The following is a 23,818-nucleotide window of genomic DNA, read 5'->3' as shown; positions in this document are numbered from 1 at the left end:
TGGTACTAATAATAATTTGCATAATAATTTATTTTGGTGTTTCAGGTTTCAGCCTTGGTTTTTTCGTTTTCGGTTTCAGCCAATAGTTTTAATTTTGGTGCATCCTTACTCTGGTGTTTTTCTTTTAGTACTTTTGATGTAAAAAAAAAAAAAATTAGCAAGCAAGCTAATTGCAAAGCGTGTGCAATGTCATGGTGTACGTGAGCTAAACCAAGCGTAAGCGAGCAGCACGACGTGCAAAGTCTCCAAAGAAAAACCCAAGTATGCCCCGTCGTCTTTACTGAGTTTACCAGATTAGACTCATTAGCAGCTTTTATCCACACACTGTAGCAATTAACAGTTCACCTTTCAACTTGATCTACACTCTCACACACACACACGCACACGCACACACACGGCGTTGATAAGGAGACATTCAGTCAGTGCACGCTTTGTACAAGATTCAGAGTAATAAATAAATTAGATTGATATTTCACGCTATATGCTAGGCTAACATAACTAATAACAAACAAGATTCAAGTATCTTCTACTCTATTTACACCGAACCTGTAAATGAAGAACGTTTCATAGAATATGGATTCAAAATAGGTTATAGAAAAACGCCGATTACTTCGGATTGGTTTTTAAATAAAAGTCTGACTTTAACCTTAAATCCCTCCAAAGGCACAAACAGCATTAGCAAAGGTTTAGCCTTTAGCCACAGCTTTAGCCATTAGTTGTTACAGCAAAAGTTCACAGATTATTCTAACTCTGTTGCTACCAGAAGGTTTAATTGTGCTTTGTGATTTTTTTTTTTTTTTTTACAACAACCACTGATGCTTTAGATTTTAATGGAGGTTTATTGCATTTTCATACAAAAAAAAAATTCTTAAAGTAGGACAACATTTTTTAATGATCTTTTTTACAAAATAATTGAGTCTTTTTTTTTTTCTTAATTTTTTTTTAGAATTATTAAATACGTTTTATTTTACATGGCCATATTTTACAAGTTTATTAGGGAAAATGTTGTTGGCTTTTTTTTAATTTTTCAGATACATTGATTTATTGACTTGCCTTTTTCCCCAAAGTTATAAGGTACTTTTCTCTTTTTTCTTATTACTAAATATAATTGATGGCTCTCTGAAGTTAAGTTTTTTTCCAAGTTAAGTATTTTTTCTGAATATGGGACCTCATTGCTAAAGATCTATGGCTGTAATCTGTTGTATTAAAGAATTTAGATGAAAAAAGTGTAAAAGTATGGCAGAGAAAACCTCTTTCAAGCAGCGTCTGCCTGGATCCTGGATTTAAGGAGAGATTTAATAAATAGTCGACTTACTGCAAAACATGCAGCATTGTAGGTACATTATTAGTTTCTACATTTCTACTTAAAAGTCTGCACAAAGTATTTGTTGTAACAGTTTAATTCTTTTTGGAAAATGCAGTCCTAATAAATATTTTGGGAAGTGCATTGTGCATCAACACTGAACAGTGCAACAAACAATTAACTTCTTTTATATAAACAGTTCTGCAATAACCCCGTTTAAATACATAGATTTATCAGATTATTTCTGATTTATTTCCAGTAAATCGGGAAATCTGAACCAAAATTCTCAACTGTGAAAAACCAAGACAATGCAATACTCCTATGTAGGATTTTAAAAGGTACTTTAGTTTTTCAAACATGTGGCTCCCTGAAAATTGGAGGCCCCTGGATTTACAGACTAAACTTTAAAAAAAAATTATTGGTTGACTAAAGTTAAAATTAAATAAATGTAACTAAAATAAATAAAGAAATTCCCTCAGTATTTTTTTTTTGTCCAACAAGCTTCCCTTCTTCTCAATCACCTCCATTTATCCAACATTTCCTGCCCATGTCAATAAATACTGCATTTGGCCACCACATTTCCTTTTTGCATGTCATTTTCCTGCACCTGAGTCGGAGTTGAACCTTTTCACAGCTTACCAAAAAACATCAAAAAGCAGTCGGTTAGAACCTTCTTGGAAAGAACGTGTTCTTTCGATGACACCTGGGAGTAAGTGAATAGATCACAGCTTCACATGGAGAAGCAGATGGGTTGGGTTGGTATTCCCCTTGAGGTCCCGTCTAATGACACTGATATACAAACTAGAGGATTTGCAGTTTAAACCTGATCCACCAACAAGCCTATAAATAACGTGTGTGTGTGTATCTCAAACAGAGGTCAAATATTTTATCGATATTCTAAGGGTGCGTCCAAATTGTCCTTCCTATCACCTTTCCTATCCACTATTTCTTAACCCCCGAAAGTGTTTAAGTGGCGGCCATGATAAGGAGCGATCCTTTAGAGGAAACACTGATGCAACTTTGACCAAAGGACACTAGATAATGCTGACCCACAATTCCTTGCGGCAACAACATTTAAAGGGACCCGCTCTTCAGAGCGTTCACGGAAACTCACGATGACTGAAATGGGATGCAGATTATGTAAATTACCAATGCAATAATATGCCTTGAACAACTTAAAATAATCTAAAACCCATATCTGAACAATATCTGGATGTTGTAAAATGAACACAGTAAAGTAAACTTTTTGTGCAGCCTATTCTCATTCATTATTTATTCATTCAGATTAATGTTGACTTCTGAGTGGAAGGTGAGTGTGAGCAACCATTCTCAATGTCTCAATGTGACGTTCTTTTAGCTTGACTTTTGTGCCTCGTAGACCTGGTAGCCTCTTTTCCTTTGATTTCAATTCAAACCGTCAAAGACGTCAAGGAAAAGTGGATGGGAAAGGCGATAGGAGGGACTATTCGAAGGCACCCTATATCTTGAGGTGATTTAGACCCATTACTCCCATGATTTACCTCTCATACAAGAGGCAGTATGTGGCTTCTGTCATGTCCTCATTAGTTGGTCACGCTTGACCTCGCATCATTCCTCTTCCCGATCGACCCCTGCAGGGTCTTCCTCCTCCTTAGCTGTAGCCGAGGTTTTCCATCTCGTGGCGGTATCTCAGCTCTGACACTTTGGCTTTGTGCTGCTTGCTCTCCAGATGCTGCCTGAAATCGGGCTCCTGCTCTGCCCCGCTGTTACACATGGAGCAGTAGAACTGCCCGCTGGGAGTCACGCACATCGCCAAGTCCCTGGGGATGCGCTGTCTCGGTCTGGGGTTGTAATAAGGCCCTGAGGGGGGAAACGGGAGAAGGACGTTAGTCATAGACGAAGAGGCCGATTCTGTCCAGATGTTTATGTTCTGACAGCTGGACACAGGGACACTTGGTTTACAAAGTGACCAGATTTTCATCAATGTGTTGCATCTTGGTTCATTAAAAGCCATTTAATATGAAATATAGCCCGACAGATATGTAGCAATATTTGGCTAAGATGTGCACCTCTGGAAGAAAGCATAAACATTTGTTCATTAGGTTTTTTGAGTACGCTGAATCCAATTTTTATGGGATCCACGCTGGCAAAGTGGGAACCGTTGGGTTGCCAGCATGGATCCCATTAAAAAATGGATTCAGCTTACTCAGAAACCCCCATGTACTTATTTTCATGCTTTCTTCCAGATGTCATCTTTTTGACATATCTGCCGCGCTAATACGGCAAACATAGCAAATGAAAAGACTTGTAACTGATTTCCCTCAGTAGCTTGCATTTGTTTTTGTTTTAGCAGAGTGAAAAGCCCTGAATTACACCTCAGATCTCCACAGAGCCTATGCTGTGCTGCTGTGAATTACTCAGACTGATTTATTATTAAAGTCGATTAACCAGATCAGTGACTGGGGATGCTAGAGAGGTAAAATAAATGTTTTAACCGTGTGACGATGATGCATTAAAGTGCACAAACACTGAAGCACACGCTGACAAGAGTATTTCAAAAGTAAACGCTGCTAAAAAAGGAAGAGATGAAGAGAAAAAGATTGATATACAGGGTTGAGCTATTTTAAGGTTTGTCCATCATAAAACTGATTAGCTCAGCAGAAGCTCGGAAGAGGGGAACGAAAGCGGAGTATGAATCACTGCATTTATTCATTTTGGTTTTTTTTTGTTCAAGGAATTTTAAAAAGAGGCTCCTTAAAGCGGTCATTTTATGTCAGCAGAATGTCTGAAGTTACCTTCTCCCTTTCCAGATGTAAACAAAAACCAAGAGCACTCTAAAAAGCATGAAAGTCAAGAGGTTCATGTCTCCAAACTTTGGTTGTGAGAAAATGTAATTAAGCTCAGATATTAAAATAATTTGTTGCATAAATTGGTCTAAAGGGATGCTGAATATAACTGCATAAGTGAGGGCGAGGAGTCAGTTTTTTTTTCACAATGTCATTAAAAAGGTCAGTTTTCAGTTTTCAATCAAAAACTCTTTAGTCTTTAGAGAGAAGTACTTGGTATTCATAAAGTCCTTAAAAAACTGATTACTTGGTTAATGTTTTCCGGCATCCGCAGATAAAAGAGTTATTTTTACAAAGAGAAAGAACGCAATGGATTCTGGATCAATCCCAATTCTACAAAAAAAAAGCCACAAGAGGTTGAACGAAAGGTCAATGAGGGTTTTTCTAATAATAGATGAGAAATAACAATCAGGAATGACAATCAAAGGACTTTGGTAGCTGCTAGGTTTAGGTTTAGCTTGAACTGGTACATGCGGGAGTGAGGTCTGAACAGAAAACACACATTATCATTCTCTCCACATTGATTTCTCGTGTTGTTGTTGAAATCACTGCACTCAACTGGCATTCCTCCCCGTGTGTGTGAAGTCTAATTGAAGTTTTACCTGGCATGGAAACCGGTACTTGAGGGCTGCGGCGGTTTTTCACCAGTCGGTACTCGCTGCTCTCTTTTCTGTTTCTTCTTGGACCTGCTTCGTTGCTGCTATCGCTGTAAATACAGAAACGATAGATATAACCGGTTAGTGCTTCTAAAGCAAGTGCTTCTCAAACTTTTTTAGGTATTCCCCACTTTGAACGAAGGTGAACTTTCAAGCCCAAAAAATCTACAAGTGTAAGTAAATTTAAACTAATCATCTGCATAAATGTAAAAGTGCAGTTGTCAAAAATACAGGAAATAACCAAACATTGTATACAATCTGTGACAAAAATACAAAAAACTAATATATTTTTTTAAGTCAGCTATTGAAAGTTTGTTTAATGTTCAGCTCCACTTCACATGCCAACATAAATCATTATTTTTACACTTTAGTTTCACGTTACATTTTGTTTCCGGTATCTAATGTAGTCTAACTATTTAATACTCTTTAATTCATGCTACATTTTTAGGCTTCTCATTCTCACTTTCTTTGTGTATGTGTATGTGTGTATGCATTTTGTTTAGAGTTAATTATCTTTATTGACAATGAAGAAAGGTTTTTAAGGAGATTGGCATGAAATTGAAAATGTCCTGTTTGTCGCGCCCCACCTGTCATGTCCCCATTCCCCACCAGGGTGGCATTCCACACACTTTGAAAAGTACTCGTCTCTTGGCAGTGCCATCAACTGTGTGTAAATATTGCGAGTCAAACCTACGTGTTGTTGTTGTTGGCGTTCTGCTGGGCCTCAGCCAGCCGTGTTTTCTTGGCATGATTTTTGCCCTGATAGTGAGCCGTGGCAACCGCTGGGGAACTGAAGGAGGCGTCGCACAGTTTACAATAGTCATTCTCTGTGGCCAGGATGACCCGCGGCGCCCCCTTAAACAGGGCCTGCAGAAACAGGACAAAGCAGAGCAATGTTTGAGGAAAACCACTGGAAGAGAGTTAGTGGGAGGCAGAGAGAATTCACCACATTGGAAGGTTTCTATTTTGTTCTCACAAAATCCTCGATAGATTGGATAATCCATTGATCATTTATGGATATTGTGAGGATAAAACTTGACGCAATCTTTGTCTCCAATCAAAAATGAAGACATTCCTTGTAAATCTTTCCAATATTGCATTATACGTAATATTTTTGTCAGTATGATATAATTTCCTTCGCTGTCTAAGATGAGGACAGAACATTTACCATCTGCAACAAGCAGTACAATGCAAAGCATCTTCAAGGAGGAAAAACAAACAGCTGGTGCACAGAATGCTGTGAAAGATGGATTTCTTTGCATTTCATAGTTTAACAGCTGTAAATTAAATGTGCATTAACAGATATTTGGTTTAACTTTGACAAAAATCATTCTCTGCTTCTTTGGTTTGTGAACAAAGTACAGCAAAAACCGTTGTTTGGAAAGGGACAACACTTATCCAACTAAAGTACTGTGTTTTATCTGAAATTGACTTTTGATCTTTGCCACCACACTCAACCCCTAACTCGCCCTCCCCCATCAACAAGTAACTGTGAGTTGAGAAACTAGGTAACCCCTAAAATTAAATCATGTTGGAACTGGGAAAAAAAACACACAAAAAAAGGGTAAAAAAAAAAAGGGATTTAGTTTTTTTTTAATGGATGATAGTAGATTGACTATTTATAATAATAATAATAGTACTAATAATATTTTAATTAAAAGCACTTAAGCACACTTAAAAACCAATAAAATAGCACAAAAAAGTAAGTAAAAACAATAAATGAAAGCAGCACAAAATTAAAATGAAAGTTACAGAGAGAATGCAACTTGGAACAGATGAGTTTTCAGTCTAAGATTAGAAGAGGGGTAAAGAATCAATGTTTTTGACATTGACATTAATTATGTTATGTATAAATGTTTTCCGAAGGTACAGTTTGATTTTGTGTAAAAGTAAATTTACATGTTTTCAGTTCAGAAAAATACTTAATAGTACATCGCCTCTAAATACATGGGAACATTATCTCGTGTTGATTCATAGACTCTTTTACCTGCCTCCCTGTGTCACCGTCGCTGGATCCTGAGCTCAGTGCTGACTGTCCTGCTGCCTCGAGGACCTCTGGGATCCTGATGGCTGGTGGCTGTTGGCTGCCTGCGTAGAAATTTCTCAGCTTTTTGCTGTGGTTCTTTCCCTGGAAAAAAGATAAAACAAGGGCCCATTATTCCTACCATTGTTGTCATCAGCTGGTGTGTGTGTGTTGATTATTACTGTATGTGGGTATCCACAGACCTGGTAGTGGGCCTGCGCCTGCTGAGCAGAGTTGAGGGTAACGTTGCAGAGTTTACAGTACAGCGGCTTACACAGTTCCTCCAGCCCCAGGGGGTCCTCGCACTCCTCCATGCCCTCGTCCTGTGGGGGCTCACTGGCTGGGATGGGCCCGCCTATGAGGTTGGGCCCTGGGACCGGGATGTGGGTCGGTCCAGGAGGCCTTGGAGGCAGCTGTGGAGGATTTTGTCCCAGAGGTGGGGGCGGTGAATGCAGGGGGCTCGGAGGGAGAGAGAAGTGTCCGGAGATCGGAGCGACTACGGGCGGAGGCACCAGCGCTTGTGCGGGGTTCAGATGTGGAGGTCCCAAAGGTTGAGAGAGGTCCAAAGTTGGAGGCACTATTGCTTGAGTGTGATCAACAGGTGGGGGTCCCACAGCGTGGACCATTGGGGGAGGCCCCAGGGCCTGGGGTGGGGGCATTGGTGGTGGTCCCATAGTGTGCGGTGGAGGAGTCATTGGAGGTGGCCTTAAAGAGTGAGCAGCAGATATGAGTGGAGGGCCTAGACTCTGTGTGGGAGTGAGAGTTGGGGGGCCGATTGCATGAGCGGGGGACATTGGCAGTGGGCCGAGGGGCTGCGTAGGAGCCATTGGTGGAGGGATCAACTGGTGTAGAGCCTCCATGTGATGGAAAGGTTGCTGTGGGTGACTGAAGAGACTCAGAGGACGCTTCAACATGGTTTCTGGGCCTGTGGTGTCAAAAACAGGAAGTTTAGACCTTAAAATATACAAAACATACATATTTATACTCTTCATATTTTTCTTTACCCTTCAATGTCAGCTCATACTCATGACAGCGTATTAGGGCCACATTAAAATTAAAAAAAAATCTGGCCACTACGAGAATATTTCGAGAATAAAGTTGTTATTTTATGAAAATAAAGTCAAAATATTTCAAAATTAAAGTCGCAATATTTTGAGAATAAAGTTGTAATTGTATGAGAATAGAAATTAAAGGCAAACAGGACCTTGTCTGTGTTGGGTCTGTGTTAGGTTTCACACATGGCAGAATTTATTTTTATTAATCTATTCTCAAAATATTACAACTTTAATCTAACAAAATTACTTTAATCTAATAAAATTACGACTTTAATGTCATGAAATTACGACTTTATTCTCAAATTATTGTGACTTTAATCTTGTAGTGCTCAGATTTTTTAAAATTTTAATGTGGCCTTAATACGCCGTCATACTTACTATCATCCCGAAGCAGAAATCACTAAGTATTGTATTTTGCACCCATGAATAGGCAACGCAAACTGGGTTTAGCCATGACTCAGGTTAGTTTCACCTCATAGATAATGTCATGTTGCAATAGTTAAATAGCAAACAATATTAGAATACTGCGTCCACCCCAGTTTGAGAAACACTGATTTCGTCACAAAAACAAAGACTGTGACACATTTTAATATTTGTTTCCTGTAATATATTTAAATTTATTTACATCCATTTTACATTACACGAAACAGAAGGTCATGGGAACCTTTGACCACCAAATTCTAAAGGTCATTGCTGGAAGACATAACGCGTGTGCCAAATACCACAAGTCCTTAAGGCACTCTGTATAATGTCACATAGTGAATGAAAAATGAGCTTACAGTGACCTTTGACAAACTAAACCTCAACCCTGTAACCAGTGTGTAGGTATAAAAAGAACTGCATGCCAATAAAGAAAACACGTATTACACAAACTGTAATGGTTTTATAGTAATAAACACAAGGATAATGGTGACTTTGTGGTGTTAAAACTGCAGAATTGCAAAGATAACGTCATGTCGCGTTTCGTCCGTGCTGACGCAGAGAAAAGGACTCGATGAAAATCCAATTACACATTTACAGTGACTTCCATGAGGCACTGATTTCCTTCAGCCTTGAGGCGCGAGGGACGTGAAGACGCAAGCGAGTAAGAAAACACATTCTCGGACAGAGAGGCTTCACACTCCAATAGGCATTGGAGAGATTAGACCGAGCATGCACTGCCTGTAGGCACACATGCAGGACCTTACACACACGCACGCACGCACGCACGCACGCACGCACGCACGCACGCACGCACGCACGCACGCACGCACACACACACACACACACACACACACACACACACACACACACACACACACACACACACACACACACACACACACACACACACACACACACAAGATTGGCTTATTGGAGTTGTATTTTTCCAGTCTATGAGGGATTCTAATCCTCATACAGTTTTTTATACTGTATATTGCATTGTATGCGAAGGTGAAAGTATTGGATTACCATAACTCTCGTTACTGTAAATGAGTTGCTTTTATGCGTATTTGCACTTTTTTGAGTATATTTCTATATCAGTAATTTTACTTGTACTTAAGTATGTTTTGAAAGAAGGAAAGTAATTTGTTACATTTCTACATACGTTACTGAGTAAATTATAATTTTTTGTTTTAAAATGATCAACAGACAACAATCAAATACATCACATCATAGCCAACCAACCAGATTAAACGTGATGCACGTGGCACCAAAACAGCATTGAATGCTATTTATTTTATCATTTTTAGAGTTCATGATTTTAGCTATACTTAGAAGCTGAGGATTTGTTATTCATTTTGAATAGAATTCATTGGTGTTATTTTATTTAAAAAATAATTGTACATTTTGACAAAGCTTTTATTTTATACAGATGCCTTTGTGGAACATAAATTAACTTCCAATTACATGTCACGATGTGGGGATGTGGACCCAAATGCAGAGATAAGTGGAGGCAGCAGGCGGGGAGAACATTGGTAATGCTTTTCTATTTTTAATTTTAAGATAACAAAAAACAAAAATCCAAAAAGGCATGAGGAAATCAAGGAGCAGGGAACAAAACGCAGCAGGACACGAGGAGGGTAACAATGACGACAAACCAGCAATCATTCTGTGTCCAAGCACTCAGCTAAATAGTGCTGGAGGCCTGATAGGGAATGGACCACACCTGGGTGCAAAACATGAGGCATCCAATCACTCACAACCCAAACACACTGACATCACTGGGGGTGGAGACACAAGCAGGAAAACCTGGAAAACAAAGACAAGAGTTAACACAAGAGCCCCCCCCCCCCCCCCCCCCCCAAAGGAGCAAGTTCCAAATGCTAAAAAAAACCAAGACTGGGAGAGTAGAGGGGGACCTGGAGGAGGGTCCAGGCAGAGTACGAGACTGGGGAGCGATGGTCTGCCGTGCGGCAGGCCGGACAGGACTGGGCAGCGCTAGTGCGGGGAACTCAGGAAATCTAGCCTGGAAGAAAGAGAACTCATGAAATCTGGCATGGAAGCTAGGAGACTCAGGAAGTCTAGCATGGAAACTAAGCTAGGGGACTCAGGAAATATAGCCTGAAAGCTAGGAGACTCTGGAAATATAGCCTGGACCTGGCAGGGCTGGGCTGTCTTCTTTGACCACCCTTAGAGGTTCTGGGGTCCTCTAAAGGCCAGTCGAGTGCCAGGTAGGGGTTCCTGAAAGGAACTTCCTCCAAATAAATCTTGGCGGCTCTTACCTTATGGAGGAGGCTCTGTAAATTTGAAATCCGTTCCTCGGCTGGTTTGTACAGTCAGGATGTGTGAATGTCAACCTCCTGGTTTTCCCCGTGCCGCCTTTGGATTTTGGTTTTGTCATTAAAATGGACTCTAATTTTGAACCTTACACCTGCCTGCTGCCTGATTCTGTCTCTGCGCTTGGGTACTCCTCATCCTCAACTCTAACAGATGACACTGTGCAAGATTTGGTCTCTTCCTTTTTAAGTTTCTCCATGAGATGTTTACTGTATGCAAGGCAACCGTGGCAAGATTTATTACCAAAAATAAACAAGGGGCGTGAAAATAACTAATAACTCTGACCCCGGCCCCATTTGGGACAACAGATGGAAATTAGCCACTGGCTATAATCTGGTGTGTTTACATTCATGTATTTTTTATTCATGTAGTGTATGTTCATTAACATGCACTGTCCCAATCAAATAAATAAATAAAAATTACTTTGAGTACTATTTAATTGAGCTACTTTTTACTTCTACTTGTACTTGAGTACAACTTCAATCAAGCAACAGTACTTCTACTACAGTAGGATATATCAGTACTCTTAACACCTCTGATTGTATGGTGTCATGTTGTGTGTGTGTGTGATGTGAATTGTATGCATTCACTGTGGGATCAGTAAAAGGCCAAAACTTATACTGAGGTGATCACTTTCTTCCAGAATGCAAAGCGGGCGCCCGGTGGCATCAAATCATGGCCCCAGAATAACAGCTCGGGGTGTTTTTGTTTCCGACCGCTGCTCACTGTCAGTCCGTCTGTCTGTCTCTCTGTCTGTCTATCTTAACTGTTTGAGCTGCAGCCGGTTGTCACCTTTCCAGGATTGACCTCAGGAGATAACTATGCTGGTCGAGCCTGTGATCCTCTGGTCTTACTACAGCCCTGTCAGCTGCACGACTCATCGTGGAAGATTAAGCAGATCTGTCTCACAGCAATAAGGATTATAAAGCAGTTGCACGCAGGCAAAAATAGATTCAACATTGTGATAATAATACTGCTCATTAGGAAATTACACAATACTTTATCACTGCCCATCAGTGTATACTAATGTTGTAGTAGTCGAGACCGGTCTTGGTCTCGAGACCAAATTTTAAAGGTCTCGGTCTCGTCTCGGACTCTGAAGCATTTTGACTCGGTCTTATCTCGGACTCGGGCTTCCTGGACTCGGGATTTTCCCTCAATACCGTTCGAGACCAGCACTAATTCCTGCTATTTTTAAACTTTTTTATAATGTGATAACACGGAGAAGAACGGGATAAAACAATCCTTTATTCATTCTTTAATCCACACCGTATAATGACCGCAACCTTCCTTAATGTGACTGAGTGACGTGTGTGACACACTTGTGTGTGTCTGGCTACGGTTTCAGTTCGGACCGCGGAGCGCAAGGGAGATATGAACTAATCACCGGTAAAAATCCCAGTAAAACTCCAGAAAACAATCACCATGAATAAATATTAGCTCCCTGGTAAAGACAGTAGCTCTAACAACTGGTAAAATGATAAATTGGTGATATTACAGCCTTGCAGCAGTATGAGGACACATTTACTCCGCCTCTGGGTTCTAGTGCCTGCCGGCCGGTGAAGCCTGTTCCGTTTACCGAGGTCCGTCTGTGTTTAATAAGTCCGTGTGAAAGTCTGCATGTTTATGCCTCTTTCCATCCACTCTTTTCATTATATCCATGTCTTTTAAGGCTTTTATTACATAGTGTCGGCTGTCGTACGGGACGCCGCCATCTTGGATTATGTCGTCACCAGCGCGTCATCGCCGCAAGTTGCACTAGCGCAGAATAACTCAAATAACTGTAAAGAGTCTTATATTAGTCTATTTTCTTTTTAAAGTGGTGTTTTTTGTCTTTAGACTCCAATTACATTTATGTATATAATATGTTCTCTACAATATAAACAGGTTCACACTATAACTATTTTTATAGTTTCTGTTTCCACTGTATCCAGAATAATAATAATAATTGATTAATTTGTCACATGACTGCTCCAGGGTTTGAGTTTGTTTTATTTAGTTTCACATCTACCTGTAGCTCTTTGTTTTTTACACTGATGACAACTTGTTTGTAGTTTTATTTCAGAAAGTTTCACTTTTACAGTTACAGCTGGAAACCTTTGTAATTGAATATCCTAGTTACATTACAGCAACCAAATGAAACTATATCAACTAAGTGAATTAATAAAAATGGCCTGTGTAAAGGCTTTTTCAAACTAAAAAAATATCTTGTGAAATCTGTGACCTGTTGACCTGCACAACTCAAAGAATCAGAATCAAGAATCGTTATTTCTTGGCAGAGATACTTTTAAACACTTGCTGTACATTCAGCTGACATAAAAATCTTGTTTTCAATGAGAACAATGTATGTAGAACAATTGTGAATTTATCAGTAGCAGTTTTAATATTTTTGTTAATTTTTTGCAGACACCCACAGTTTTTTCGGACTTTTTTGCATCGTGGGTTATCGTAGCGCGATGTGAGCCAGCCCCTCTTTGTTTACATTTGTTTACCCTTTGAGTAGGCTATACTGTATGTGTGCCACGGGCATGTTTTTATTCGCACTATGCTGAGATTCTAAGGGAAGAGTTTATTATTTTTTTAATTGTAATGTTAAATGTTATAAAATATGTAGTTATCTGATTTCTTAATCAGAAAATTTAATCTACTGTGAAGTTGCTGTTGCACTTTTGCTTAAACCTGGGTTAAAGCTTGAAATAGTTGAATGACAGAGTCTCATTTACTTTTTAATTTGGGATTGATGTATATATTTTAACTCTTGAGGACAATCACAGCAATAAAGTTGCACTTTTGACAATATATCTGATGTATGCAGTCATTTTTAAGTGCGTTGAAAAATATAAAATAAAAAATCGAATTGACACTCAATTTTTTCTTTAAAAATCCTGAGATTTTTTTTTTACGGTAAAATCGCCCAGCCGTAATATTTTTAATAAAACAGCTTATTTTAGTTTGACGGATTTCTGAACGCATCCTTCCCCAAAACAAGCAACACTACAGAACTTACTCACACGTGCTGTCCCTTAGTCCCAAATATGTAAATATGCCAGATTGAAGCCACAGGCTAGTTTCCATCTGTAGTCCCTGGCAGATTGATGTTGTGTACAGCAGAAATTACATTTAAAAAAAAAAAAAAACAAGACTCAAGTATAACTGCATTTAGCTGAGGACAGTCCAGAATTAAAGTGACCACTGCAGCAAAAGTGCATAAGGCAGACAAAGTGCTTTAGCGCTAAAGTGCTAATATTTTGCACTTTAGCGCTATATATATAAATTATTGCACACCACCCTTGGCCTGTTTATCATTTGTTAAAGTTATTGCACATAGCAGGCTTAGATGTTGTGCAGATTATCACACCGAGAGAGTGAGAAATATTGTTCAAAATATGCATACATAGCTGGATGTAAGTATCACTGCATAGATATATTAAGATAATTAGGCATGATCACAATTCTGGTTTGTCCTGACTCCTGAGCCACACTTTCACATTACCCTTGAACCCTGCAACGCTGGAGCATTCCCTGGAGCATTGCACTGTTCTACAGTGTGCTCCCTTTGAAATATGGAACATTTTGCCCAAAGGTAGAGTCCTAAGAGGTACCTCACAGTCCCCTCTAACAGGGGCCTGCCTGACGGCATCCCATACACAGTGCTTAATTTGTAAATCATCAGGTCCCGGAACAAACGCCGGGTGTTGTTCTGGCACTAAGAGAGAGACAAAAATGTCATGGAACACATTTTTTTAAAGCGCCTTTTGCTAACTAAATGGGCCGATAGTATCACGATAGTATCACATGAACACAAACCAATTAACCAAAATGTTTAATAAAAGAATCATGAATCAGCAGTAAAGAAGCACAGACAATCACCCATTACGAAATGCATCCGTCTCTCACTCTGAGTGACAGATGTCAATTCTGCCATATGTCATTTCAGCACCAAGGACAGTGCAAAATCACTGCTAATTTAGCCACAAAGGTCACTAAACTTTCAGAACACAAAAACCCACAAATAAAAAAAATCTTCACAAACTTTTACACCCATAATATAGGGCCATAACTCCTCTAATGAAGCCAAAAAAACCAGTCATGGTTTTAATATTTAACAGCCGAGGCCTGCTTTGTCTTTCATAACCTGAGTCCTCCGCATGTTCCCTGGATAGTTCTCCTCCTGTGTCCTGTCTGTTAGAGGCAGGTTCTTCTGCATTAGCATCATCGCTACAGGTGTTGCTAGTCGCTAAGCTAACTGCTGCTGCTGCTGCTCGGCGATTTCCACAGAAACAAGCTTAGACTTCTAAACTTCAGGCTTAGCTTCACTTATTTGCTCAAAAAAGCTCATTAAATCCAACTGCCTTTTTTTTGCCATTTTCTACCATCTTCCAAGCTAACAATTACATTTTAGATAGACGTAGCGTGGGGGCATGGCTTGACTTTCCTTTCTCTTCCTCTCTCGCGTCTACATTCAATTTTGTGTTTACAATGACATTTCCAGTGATTTAAACTCAATAAAAGACACAGCTGTCCAAATATAATACTTGGTGCTGTTCACCCATGGAGCCAGGCTCAGTAAATCACACACTGTGCGTCACACGTATCTCCTGAGAGACCATTTATGCTAAAAGTGCAGCGCAGTCAGAATCAAGACTGCAGCAGGGCCACTGACCTCTTTTCTCTTCACCAACAAACACCCTGAGGCAACAAGCAATGGAAGCTAATTCTGAGCCCGTTATTAGTGATTACACATAAACATGCTCACACACAAGTCAGTGTGTTGGTACATATGTTAAGGTTTCATTTATTCAGACACCTTTTTTTTAGGAAATTTACCATAGTTTGATCTCCTGATGTGTTTTGACTTTCAACTGCCAGTCTTCTTCAAAGACGTCTGCTGATCGCTTTTTTTGTTTTCTTGACTTCTGACTAATAATTCGGAAGTAAAATTCCTGAAAATACTTGAAATATTAACATATTATTCAAAAAGAATACAAAATGAACATGCTGGAATTATTACGTACAAGGCTAGAAAACATCAAAGTGATCAGCAAATGCCTCGACATCTTATAGGAAAGGTATTGATTTTTATCTGATGGACTGAGTCAGCCAAAAAAGCCTGTGTGCGTCGGGAGCTCTCGCACTGATAAATTAATTCATTATATAATTCATATACACTGTTAGCGACGCAGAGAACCTCATTCCTGTAAAATAATCCAGGCTGTAAAAATACTAATATTATCCACCTTATGATGTAGGCTGAGCTGTATGAATTCAGCATTAGAGCCTCAGACAATAGAGTGAAAATGATCAGTCTTTTTTTTCCCTCCGACTAATTACTATTGTGTAATCTCACAAATTTACGCATTCACAGTCATCAATTATCTGCCTGCATTCTGTCCTTTCAGCTTCTACTGCAGCATCAGCGTTGTCGTTGCAGCAAAACACATCAAAGATTCACAGAATATTTAAGGTACCTTTGTGGCAATTAGTTGACCAAATTTATTTTTCTTGCACATGTAAAATTAAACGCACCACTATGCTCTATAGTGGAAAACCTGGAAGTGCACAAACCATATGAATTATTAGCATGAGGGTGAGTACAGTAAACCTTGTGACCACTAATAAATAATTCCCTATGTCATAGTTTAAAGGAGCATCTACTCACAAAGAGGTAAAAGTAAAGTAAAAGTTGATTTACATCTGCACTGCAAGCAATACATAGACTTAACCTAAGTGTAGGCCTCATAGATCAAGGTCATTTGTTTGAAAAAATTTTAAAAGGTTCATTTGTCACTCGAAAATTTGCTTTGATTTATACTCTAAACACTCGGGAAAAGTTTTGCGCATTGCATTGTGGGATGTTGAGTACTGTAGGCGGATGCATAGAAGTGTTTTCACTTCATTCTTATCGGGATGTCCTCCTTGTCTGGCGAAGAAATGGAAAAAAAAATCACAGCAAGAATGAAGTAAAAACACTTCGATGTATCCGCCTATGGTACTCCACATCCCACAATGCAATGTTAAACTGTCAATAAGAGAGTGTTTATGGTGGAGATGAAAACAAACTTTTGAGCGGCAAATTGAACTTTTTACATCTTTTTTTGAGCAAATAATCTTTGATGTTTTACTCTATGAGGCCTACACTGTTTTTATCTGATAACGATTAATATCTCCAGCAGTTTTCAATGAAAAGAAATCTGCTAAAAAGTAGGGATGTCCCGATACAACTTTTTCACGATACCAATATTGCAGCCTCTAGTACTGGTCAATAACGATATCAATCCGATACAATATCAGCACAAATCATACATACTTTTATTACTTATTTCGTAGTGTGGAATATTAGAAAAGGCTTGATCAAGTGATGTTACTCAAACAGAGAACAATAGTCAGCAACAGTAGGTATGAGAAAAACTCACCCATTTATTATTAACCAATTGGTTACATACATTTTCACCTTCAACATAATATTTACAGTATTCTACAATTAAATAAATATAATATAATATATATATCAGAGATTTTAGATGCAGTTAAATAAAATACGATATTCATTTTCTGGCTGATATCGAAACAATATCGGATCGAGACACCCCGATATTGATATTGAAATTTATCGGACTGCTCGCCAATAAAATTTTCCATATCCATAGGTGACTGTGATTCACACTCCAACAAAGTGACCTACTGTTGCTGACTGTTGTTCTCTGTTTGAGTAACATCACTTGATCAAGCCTTTTCTAATATTCCACAATGCAAAATAAGTAGGCATTTAATGATTAATCGTAAAGCAGCTAAAAATCGATTCATAGGTATCACGGTTCATATCGACTCTCTGAAAATTGAATCGCAGTACTTTTTTTAAACAGCAGAGGGCGCTATCTATCTTTCTCTTGTCCAGAAGCGGGGACAGTGGGTGGAATCTGGTACTACTTTCTTTCTGATCGCCTTCTACTCTTAAACATATTCATAAATGATTCCTTACCCCTTTAGCACCAGAAGAATATCTGTAATATTACGTGAATATCTGTAAAAGTCACGTTTTTCTATTAGCTCTGTCTGCTAGCGCATAGCATCTCTTCTTCACTGCACGAATAGCTGCATGCCAACTGACCACTGGGTTACCAGCGCCCTCTGCTGGTCCAAACAAATATCTGACGTAAATACAGTGCAATGACTGTTTTTGTTAAAGTCCAATTGTTAAGGCACAAAATACATTTTCACTTGCACTTTTAAAAAGAAAAAGAACTATTTTTGCAGTTTTGCATTGTTCACTAAGGAACCAGAATTTAAATTAATAGGCTTCTTCTTAATTTGTATTATTCCTTTATTTATTTCAATTGCATTGTTTTGAATAGTTTATCAAGGGATTCTTTTGACAATAAAAAATAAAAGGAAAATAGTACAGTATTTTCCCGAAAAAAATAAAGGAATATTTTATATTATATTATCATTTGTCTCCAGTCCCATTTTGTAAAATAAATTGTGAGAAAATTGTATCGTGAACCCAGTATCGTGAATCAAATCGTATTGGGAGTTGAGTGAATCGTTACATCCCGAAAAATAAGTCATAAAAGTATGTATGATTCGTGCTGAAATTGTATCGGATCAATATCGGTATTGGCCGATACGCAAGGCTGCAATATCGGAAGTGAAAAAGTTGTATCGGGACATCCCTAACCCCTACTAAAAAGACAATGAATAAAGAAAAAACACTAATCTGTAGCAAAACAAAATGCAGTAGAGTCATTCTATGTCTTTTCAACAAATGGCCCACGCACTTATGTCTCAAAAAATTCAGAAATGCTTACCAATTGTTCTGTGATTATTCAATAGGCACACTGTGAATTGTAGTTTGATCAGTTGAACACCTTTTGAGATATGGCCAATTTAGTGATGGGGTATTTGCTCGTCCATATTTTTCTTCCATTTTCAGCTTCCAATATCTCAGGAACTACATCACATAGGAAACTGAAATTTGGTATAGTATTACAGTGTCACCTGCTCTCTCCGAATATACAATGAATGATTATAAGACACAGAGGGAAGCTACAATGGCCTCATGTAAAGGATTTACAATATCCGCGATTGGTGAAATAACCCAAAGTTAGCGTCCAAAATAAAAATCAAGAAGTCACATAAAGAAAAAAATTGTATATCCCAAGAAAAAGTCAAGTTTATACTATAAATTAAAAGAGAGATCAGATTTTTTCTTACATTAGTAGTTATGGGCCTATGAAAATAGTTAAAATAAAAAAGTGTTTTTTCGTATTTCAATAGACTGTCACCCAAGAACCAATGCATAGATGTGACTAATCATTAGTGATGTGAACAGCCTATGTACATAACTCAAAGCTGATCTATTTACAGGGAGCTGAGGCATATGTAAAGTTGTTTACTGAAGGCCCAAACATGTTCCAGCCCCAAACCAAGACAAACTTTTTTCCAATTTTGAGGGGATGGCATGTCCACCAGATAGGATATATAGCAGATTTTTTTGTATATTCTTACAGAGTATGTGAAGCTGTTTTACTATACCAAATTTCTGTTTGGTATGTGGTTTATTTCCTGAGATATTTGAAGCTGAAAAGAGAAGAAAAATAAGGACGCACAAAAATCGACACATACACACCTCACTAAATTCTCCAAATTTAAAAAGTATTAATTCGATCAAACTAAAAATTTACAGTGTGCCTATTGAATAATCATGGAACAATTGGTAAAAATATCTGAATTTTTCAGACCGAAGTATGCGGGATGTCCTGAAATATTGTTGAAATGACCTGGAATGACCCAGTAATAATAAGTCAACTTCAACTGGACAGTTTCAAACAAAGCACCTCATGAACTCAAAGCACGGAGACATTTAAAAAAAAACAAAAAACACTTAACTAGTAGCTTCTCTTTATCAATAGTCAAATTTCGTCATTTTTTTTCTCGAGGCTGATAAAGTTTTTGGTTTTCTGCTCCATCACCAAATCTCCAACCACCTTGGGTCGTGGAGACTGTTAGTCTCATGACCTCCGCTGAGAGTCTCTAAATAGACCAAGTGTTCATTTTCTGTGGAGTTTCTCTTATGGTGCATGTTTTGTGTCACATCAATTATGGAGCAATGAGAAGCACATGCCTCCTCACTCGCTCCGTCTGCTTCACTGGGCACCGGACAAGCACAACATGAGAAAACCACCAAATGTTCCTCACTGTACTTCACAACTCACTGACTGTAGCACTCGGGCCACTTCCAGTTTTATACGTGACTGACTACTCACTGTTTGGATATTGTTTACCTACTCCCTCAACTGGAAATAAAATCAGTGTAAAGGAACTAAAAGGATTACCATTTGACATGCTACGAAGAGTTTCAGATTGAGCACAGGTCACATGACCCGTGCATTACATTAGGCTGCTCGAACATCATTAATATGCTTGCTGGGAAACATCTACATTTATAGATGGACAGACAGATTTATATTAGGCAGGAGCTGGAGCCACCCTGGACTTGTTTTCAGTCCATCACAAAAACGGTTTGCATGAGGCAACAGGACGTTTGCATTTTTTCTCCTGATTTGAAGAAAAGAGAATTGAGTTTGAGAGGTTAATCCCCCAAATTGAAATGCTTACAAGGAAACAATTATATGCATATTCATTGTTTTTAGTCAGTTTAATTTACATTATTGACAAAACTGTTTAAAATACCAAATAAATACAAATAAAATATGAAATATGTTTTTTGAGAAATTGTATTTTAAAAGTTAACAGCTAGAAACTTTGAAACTTGGTATTGTATATAGACCAATAGTTGTACACTTTTCATTTATTTTCAAAATTGATATTGTTGCCAGCTGGGATAAGACTGAGATGACTTTTCATTAATTTCACAACAATGGTTAACGTAGGCCACGTTTACCTTATCACTTCAATGTAGTAATAGTTTTAAAACTTTTTTTAAAGAAAGCACCTGCTTAGGTTTTTTTTTTTAACTACACAGGTTCCTCTCTATAAAATAGTATTAATGATGTGTTTAAAATAATAATAATAATAATAATAATAATAATAATATTGGTCATTTTACTACACATTCTGCTCTGGTTTAGATTCTGGCTTAATGACAATGGAAAATGTCCAGGCCAGCCCAGTTTATTTGTATTGCTTTAATATCAGGCCCTTCTGAAAATGTAGTTAAATATTATTAGTTTTTGTTTTAAAATGATCAACAGACATTGTGAAACTACAAAAAATTAAATGACCAGACAACAATCAAATCCATCATATCACAGCTGACCAATCAGATTAAATGTAATACACTGCGCCAAAACAGCATTGAATGGAGGTTATTCTCTCAGTTATGGAGTTCATATATTTGGCTTTACTTACAGCCTGAATTTTTTTTAAATTTTGAATTGAATTCATTGGTGTTATTTTATTTTAAATAATTGTACATTTTAACAAACCTTTTATTTCATACAGATGCCTTTGTGGAAAATTAATTAAGTTCCAATTGTGCAAGATTTAGTCTCTTCCTTTTTTAAGTTTATACATGAGATGTTTACTGTATGCAAGGGAACCGTGGCAAGATTTATTACCACAAATAAATGTGTAGTAACTTTTACTTTGAGTACTATTTAATTGAGCTACTTTTTAATTACATTATGAATGACTTACTTGTACTTGAGTACAATTTCAATCAAGTAACAGTATATTACTTGAGTAGGGTATATCAGTACTATTTACACCTCTGCCAACTGTAAGAAAAGCTAAACTGTTCAGGTATGCAGCCACCTGTAAATGCATGTTTATGCATTGGTTATTAAATACATGTCACCAGTTGATTGATTACCAGACCTAATCCTCACAACAAGCAAATATGCATGGCGCCAAAACAGCATTGAATGGCGCTTATTCTCTCAGTTTTATAGTTCACAACTTTAGCTATACTTAGAGGTACAGCTGCTGGCTTGATCGCCCTGTAGCTGGCCACCTTTGATGAGGGTGTCTAGTGTGTAAAAATTTAAATGAGCAACTTTTTACTTCTACTTGATTATTTTATGTATGACTTACTTGTACTTGAGTATATTTGCAATCAAGTAACTGTACTTCTACTTAAGTAGGATATATCATTCACCTTTGCCATATTTCAGGTATGCTGCAGCCACCTGTAAATCCATGGTTATACATTGATTATTAAATGCATGTCACCAGTTGATTGATCACCAGACCTCGTCCTCACAACAAGCAAATATGCCTCATGTCACCATCAGCCCTGCAAAGGCTACAGTGAAGCTTGCAGGAACCATTTATTTCTTCACCTGCAGAGCTCACATTAAACACTCAGACACAAAAGACAACCCAGGATTTTTTCTTTTTTCTTTTTTACACCTTTACACCCACACACACACTGTGAATTTAAGGATGTTGCACGCTCAGCATCCAACCTCACTGCGCCTGAATCAGCATCATCTGTTCCTCCATCCGCACTAACCCGCTGACTGACAGTCACACAGGGTGAGCACCCTCTCCTTACCTGGTAAGCGGGATAGATAATGGCTGCTGTTGGTGTAGCTGACCGGTGGAGAGGTGTAATTCCTGCAGAAATCTGCAGCCGGGTAGAAGGATGATGGATCCCCGCTCTTCAGCTGCAGCGCCATCATCGCTGGATCGTCCCTGTGCCAACTTCTCCTCTCCTAAAACCCGGCTGGCCCTGGTAGACCGTCCCTGTCAGGGCGAACACACCGGAGAGAGGGGGAGGAGGGGGGCACCCACGGGAGAGTGGCACCTAGGGGTGTAGGACAGTCAACCACAGCGCGTGCCAGCATCCACCGTGAGCTCACAGCACTGGTGTTAGTGTTACAATAAATCCCAGTGGGGATGTTGTCAGGCAGAAACACTGGATAAGACCACAAAGCAGAGCCCACGCCCCCACCCGCCCCTGGCACACTTGGTACAGTCCACTTCCGATGCCACCGCTGCTTTTAATGCATGGTTGGCAATCAAATCACATTGTAGGAAATACGTTGTACCTCTGTGTTAGAATCAGAGGTTAGGACTTTATGTCAGTTTGTTTCCATCTTCTCTACCTCATTTCCCCACCATTTTTTAATATCATTTATGTATATATTTATTATATAAACATGATATTACCCCTTTTCAGCAAATAAGTACAGCTTATTTGCAATGGTTGGCAAGTACAGAAGAGGATTAGGGCCAATTTTGATGGAGAAAATAATTCTGGGCAAGAATAAAGTTCAAATTTTGAGAATAGAGTTGAAATATAATGTCAAAGTCAGATTTAAAAAATAAAATAATAAAAAAAATAGATTAAAGTCAAAATTTTGGGAAAATAAAATCAAAATACAATATTATGATAAAAGTCGAAGGTTTGCTAATTAAAGTCAAATCTACAGAAACTGACGAGGGCCTTTTCATCATATGACAACAGTCTCCAACCAAACTGGCCCTAATCTGTTTCAGTAGCTCGTCACTACCCTCAGATGGACTGAATGTTCCACCTCTTCCAAACTTCTCTGGTTTCCTTCTGAATAGATTCAGTTTTTGGCACTATCTCTTCTAAATCCTTAAAAAGATTACAACGCCATGTTTATGAGCTAAAAAAAGAAAGAATCTCTTTGTCATTAAACCCAACTTTGAAGTACATTTTAACGCATTCATCGATAGACAGCATTTTGTAAATCAGAATCAGAATCTTTATTTTTCATTTCACATGTAACAGAGCAACGAAATTTAATTTCACTTTAATCCCATCCAAGAAAACATTAAAAAAAAACAATCACATGTAACACATATAACATGGGAGGACAGGAGAGGGAGAACTGTGGGTTGCCACAAGGGCGGCGCCCCATGTTTTAGATGGAAAAATAGGAGAACAACAGGAGGAGAGGTGAGGGGAAAAGGTTTTAAACTGGGTTCTCTATTGGGGAGGACAGTATAAAACTAGGAAAAAACCTCCTCAGTGTACATGCACCAAAACAAAACAACATTCAATTCAATACAACAGCACGTTAGCACCAAGGGGATGGTCTCTAGGAGGTAGTTCGCAGGTCAGCCACAGTGCGGCGCATAGCTGCCTTTACGGCGCTTCGCCTTCTGCTGCCATCTGCAGGGAAGGAAGGGGTTTGTATGCTTGTGTGGTTATAGCTGTACTCATAATTCAATTATTTTTTAAAAAGACAATACATACACATTTT

The 23,818-nt window shown here is 38.5% G+C and overlaps 2 protein-coding genes across 4 annotated transcripts in view; one reads left to right on the top strand and one right to left on the bottom strand.

Moving 5' to 3' along the window:
• Positions 1-23,818, top strand: part of LOC114461561 (phosphatidylinositol 4,5-bisphosphate 3-kinase catalytic subunit alpha isoform-like) — a 64,157-nt gene that overhangs the window by 8,053 nt on the left and 32,286 nt on the right. The window lies entirely within an intron of this gene.
• Positions 1,669-22,413, bottom strand: LOC114461566 (zinc finger, matrin-type 3). Of its 2 annotated transcripts, none has more exons than XM_028443752.1 (6): positions 22,138-22,413; positions 7,011-7,732; positions 6,772-6,912; positions 5,479-5,651; positions 4,731-4,834; positions 1,669-3,142 (listed from the first exon to the last, which is right to left on the bottom strand). In XM_028443752.1, the coding sequence occupies exons 1-6, from the start codon at positions 22,262-22,264 to the stop codon at positions 2,934-2,936; spliced, it is 1,476 nt and encodes a 491-aa protein (XP_028299553.1). In that variant the 5' UTR covers positions 22,265-22,413; the 3' UTR covers positions 1,669-2,933. The 2 variants fall into 2 exon arrangements, with proteins under 2 accessions (XP_028299553.1, XP_028299555.1); XM_028443754.1 differs by lacking the exon at positions 22,138-22,413 and adding an exon at positions 10,568-10,768.

The sequence above is a fragment of the Gouania willdenowi genome, chromosome 4, assembly GCF_900634775.1.
Source record: "Gouania willdenowi chromosome 4, fGouWil2.1, whole genome shotgun sequence".
NCBI lineage: Eukaryota > Metazoa > Chordata > Actinopteri > Blenniiformes > Gobiesocidae > Gouania > Gouania willdenowi.
Note: the sequence above shows the minus strand (reverse complement) of the source record. Positions and strands in the feature narration are given on the sequence as shown.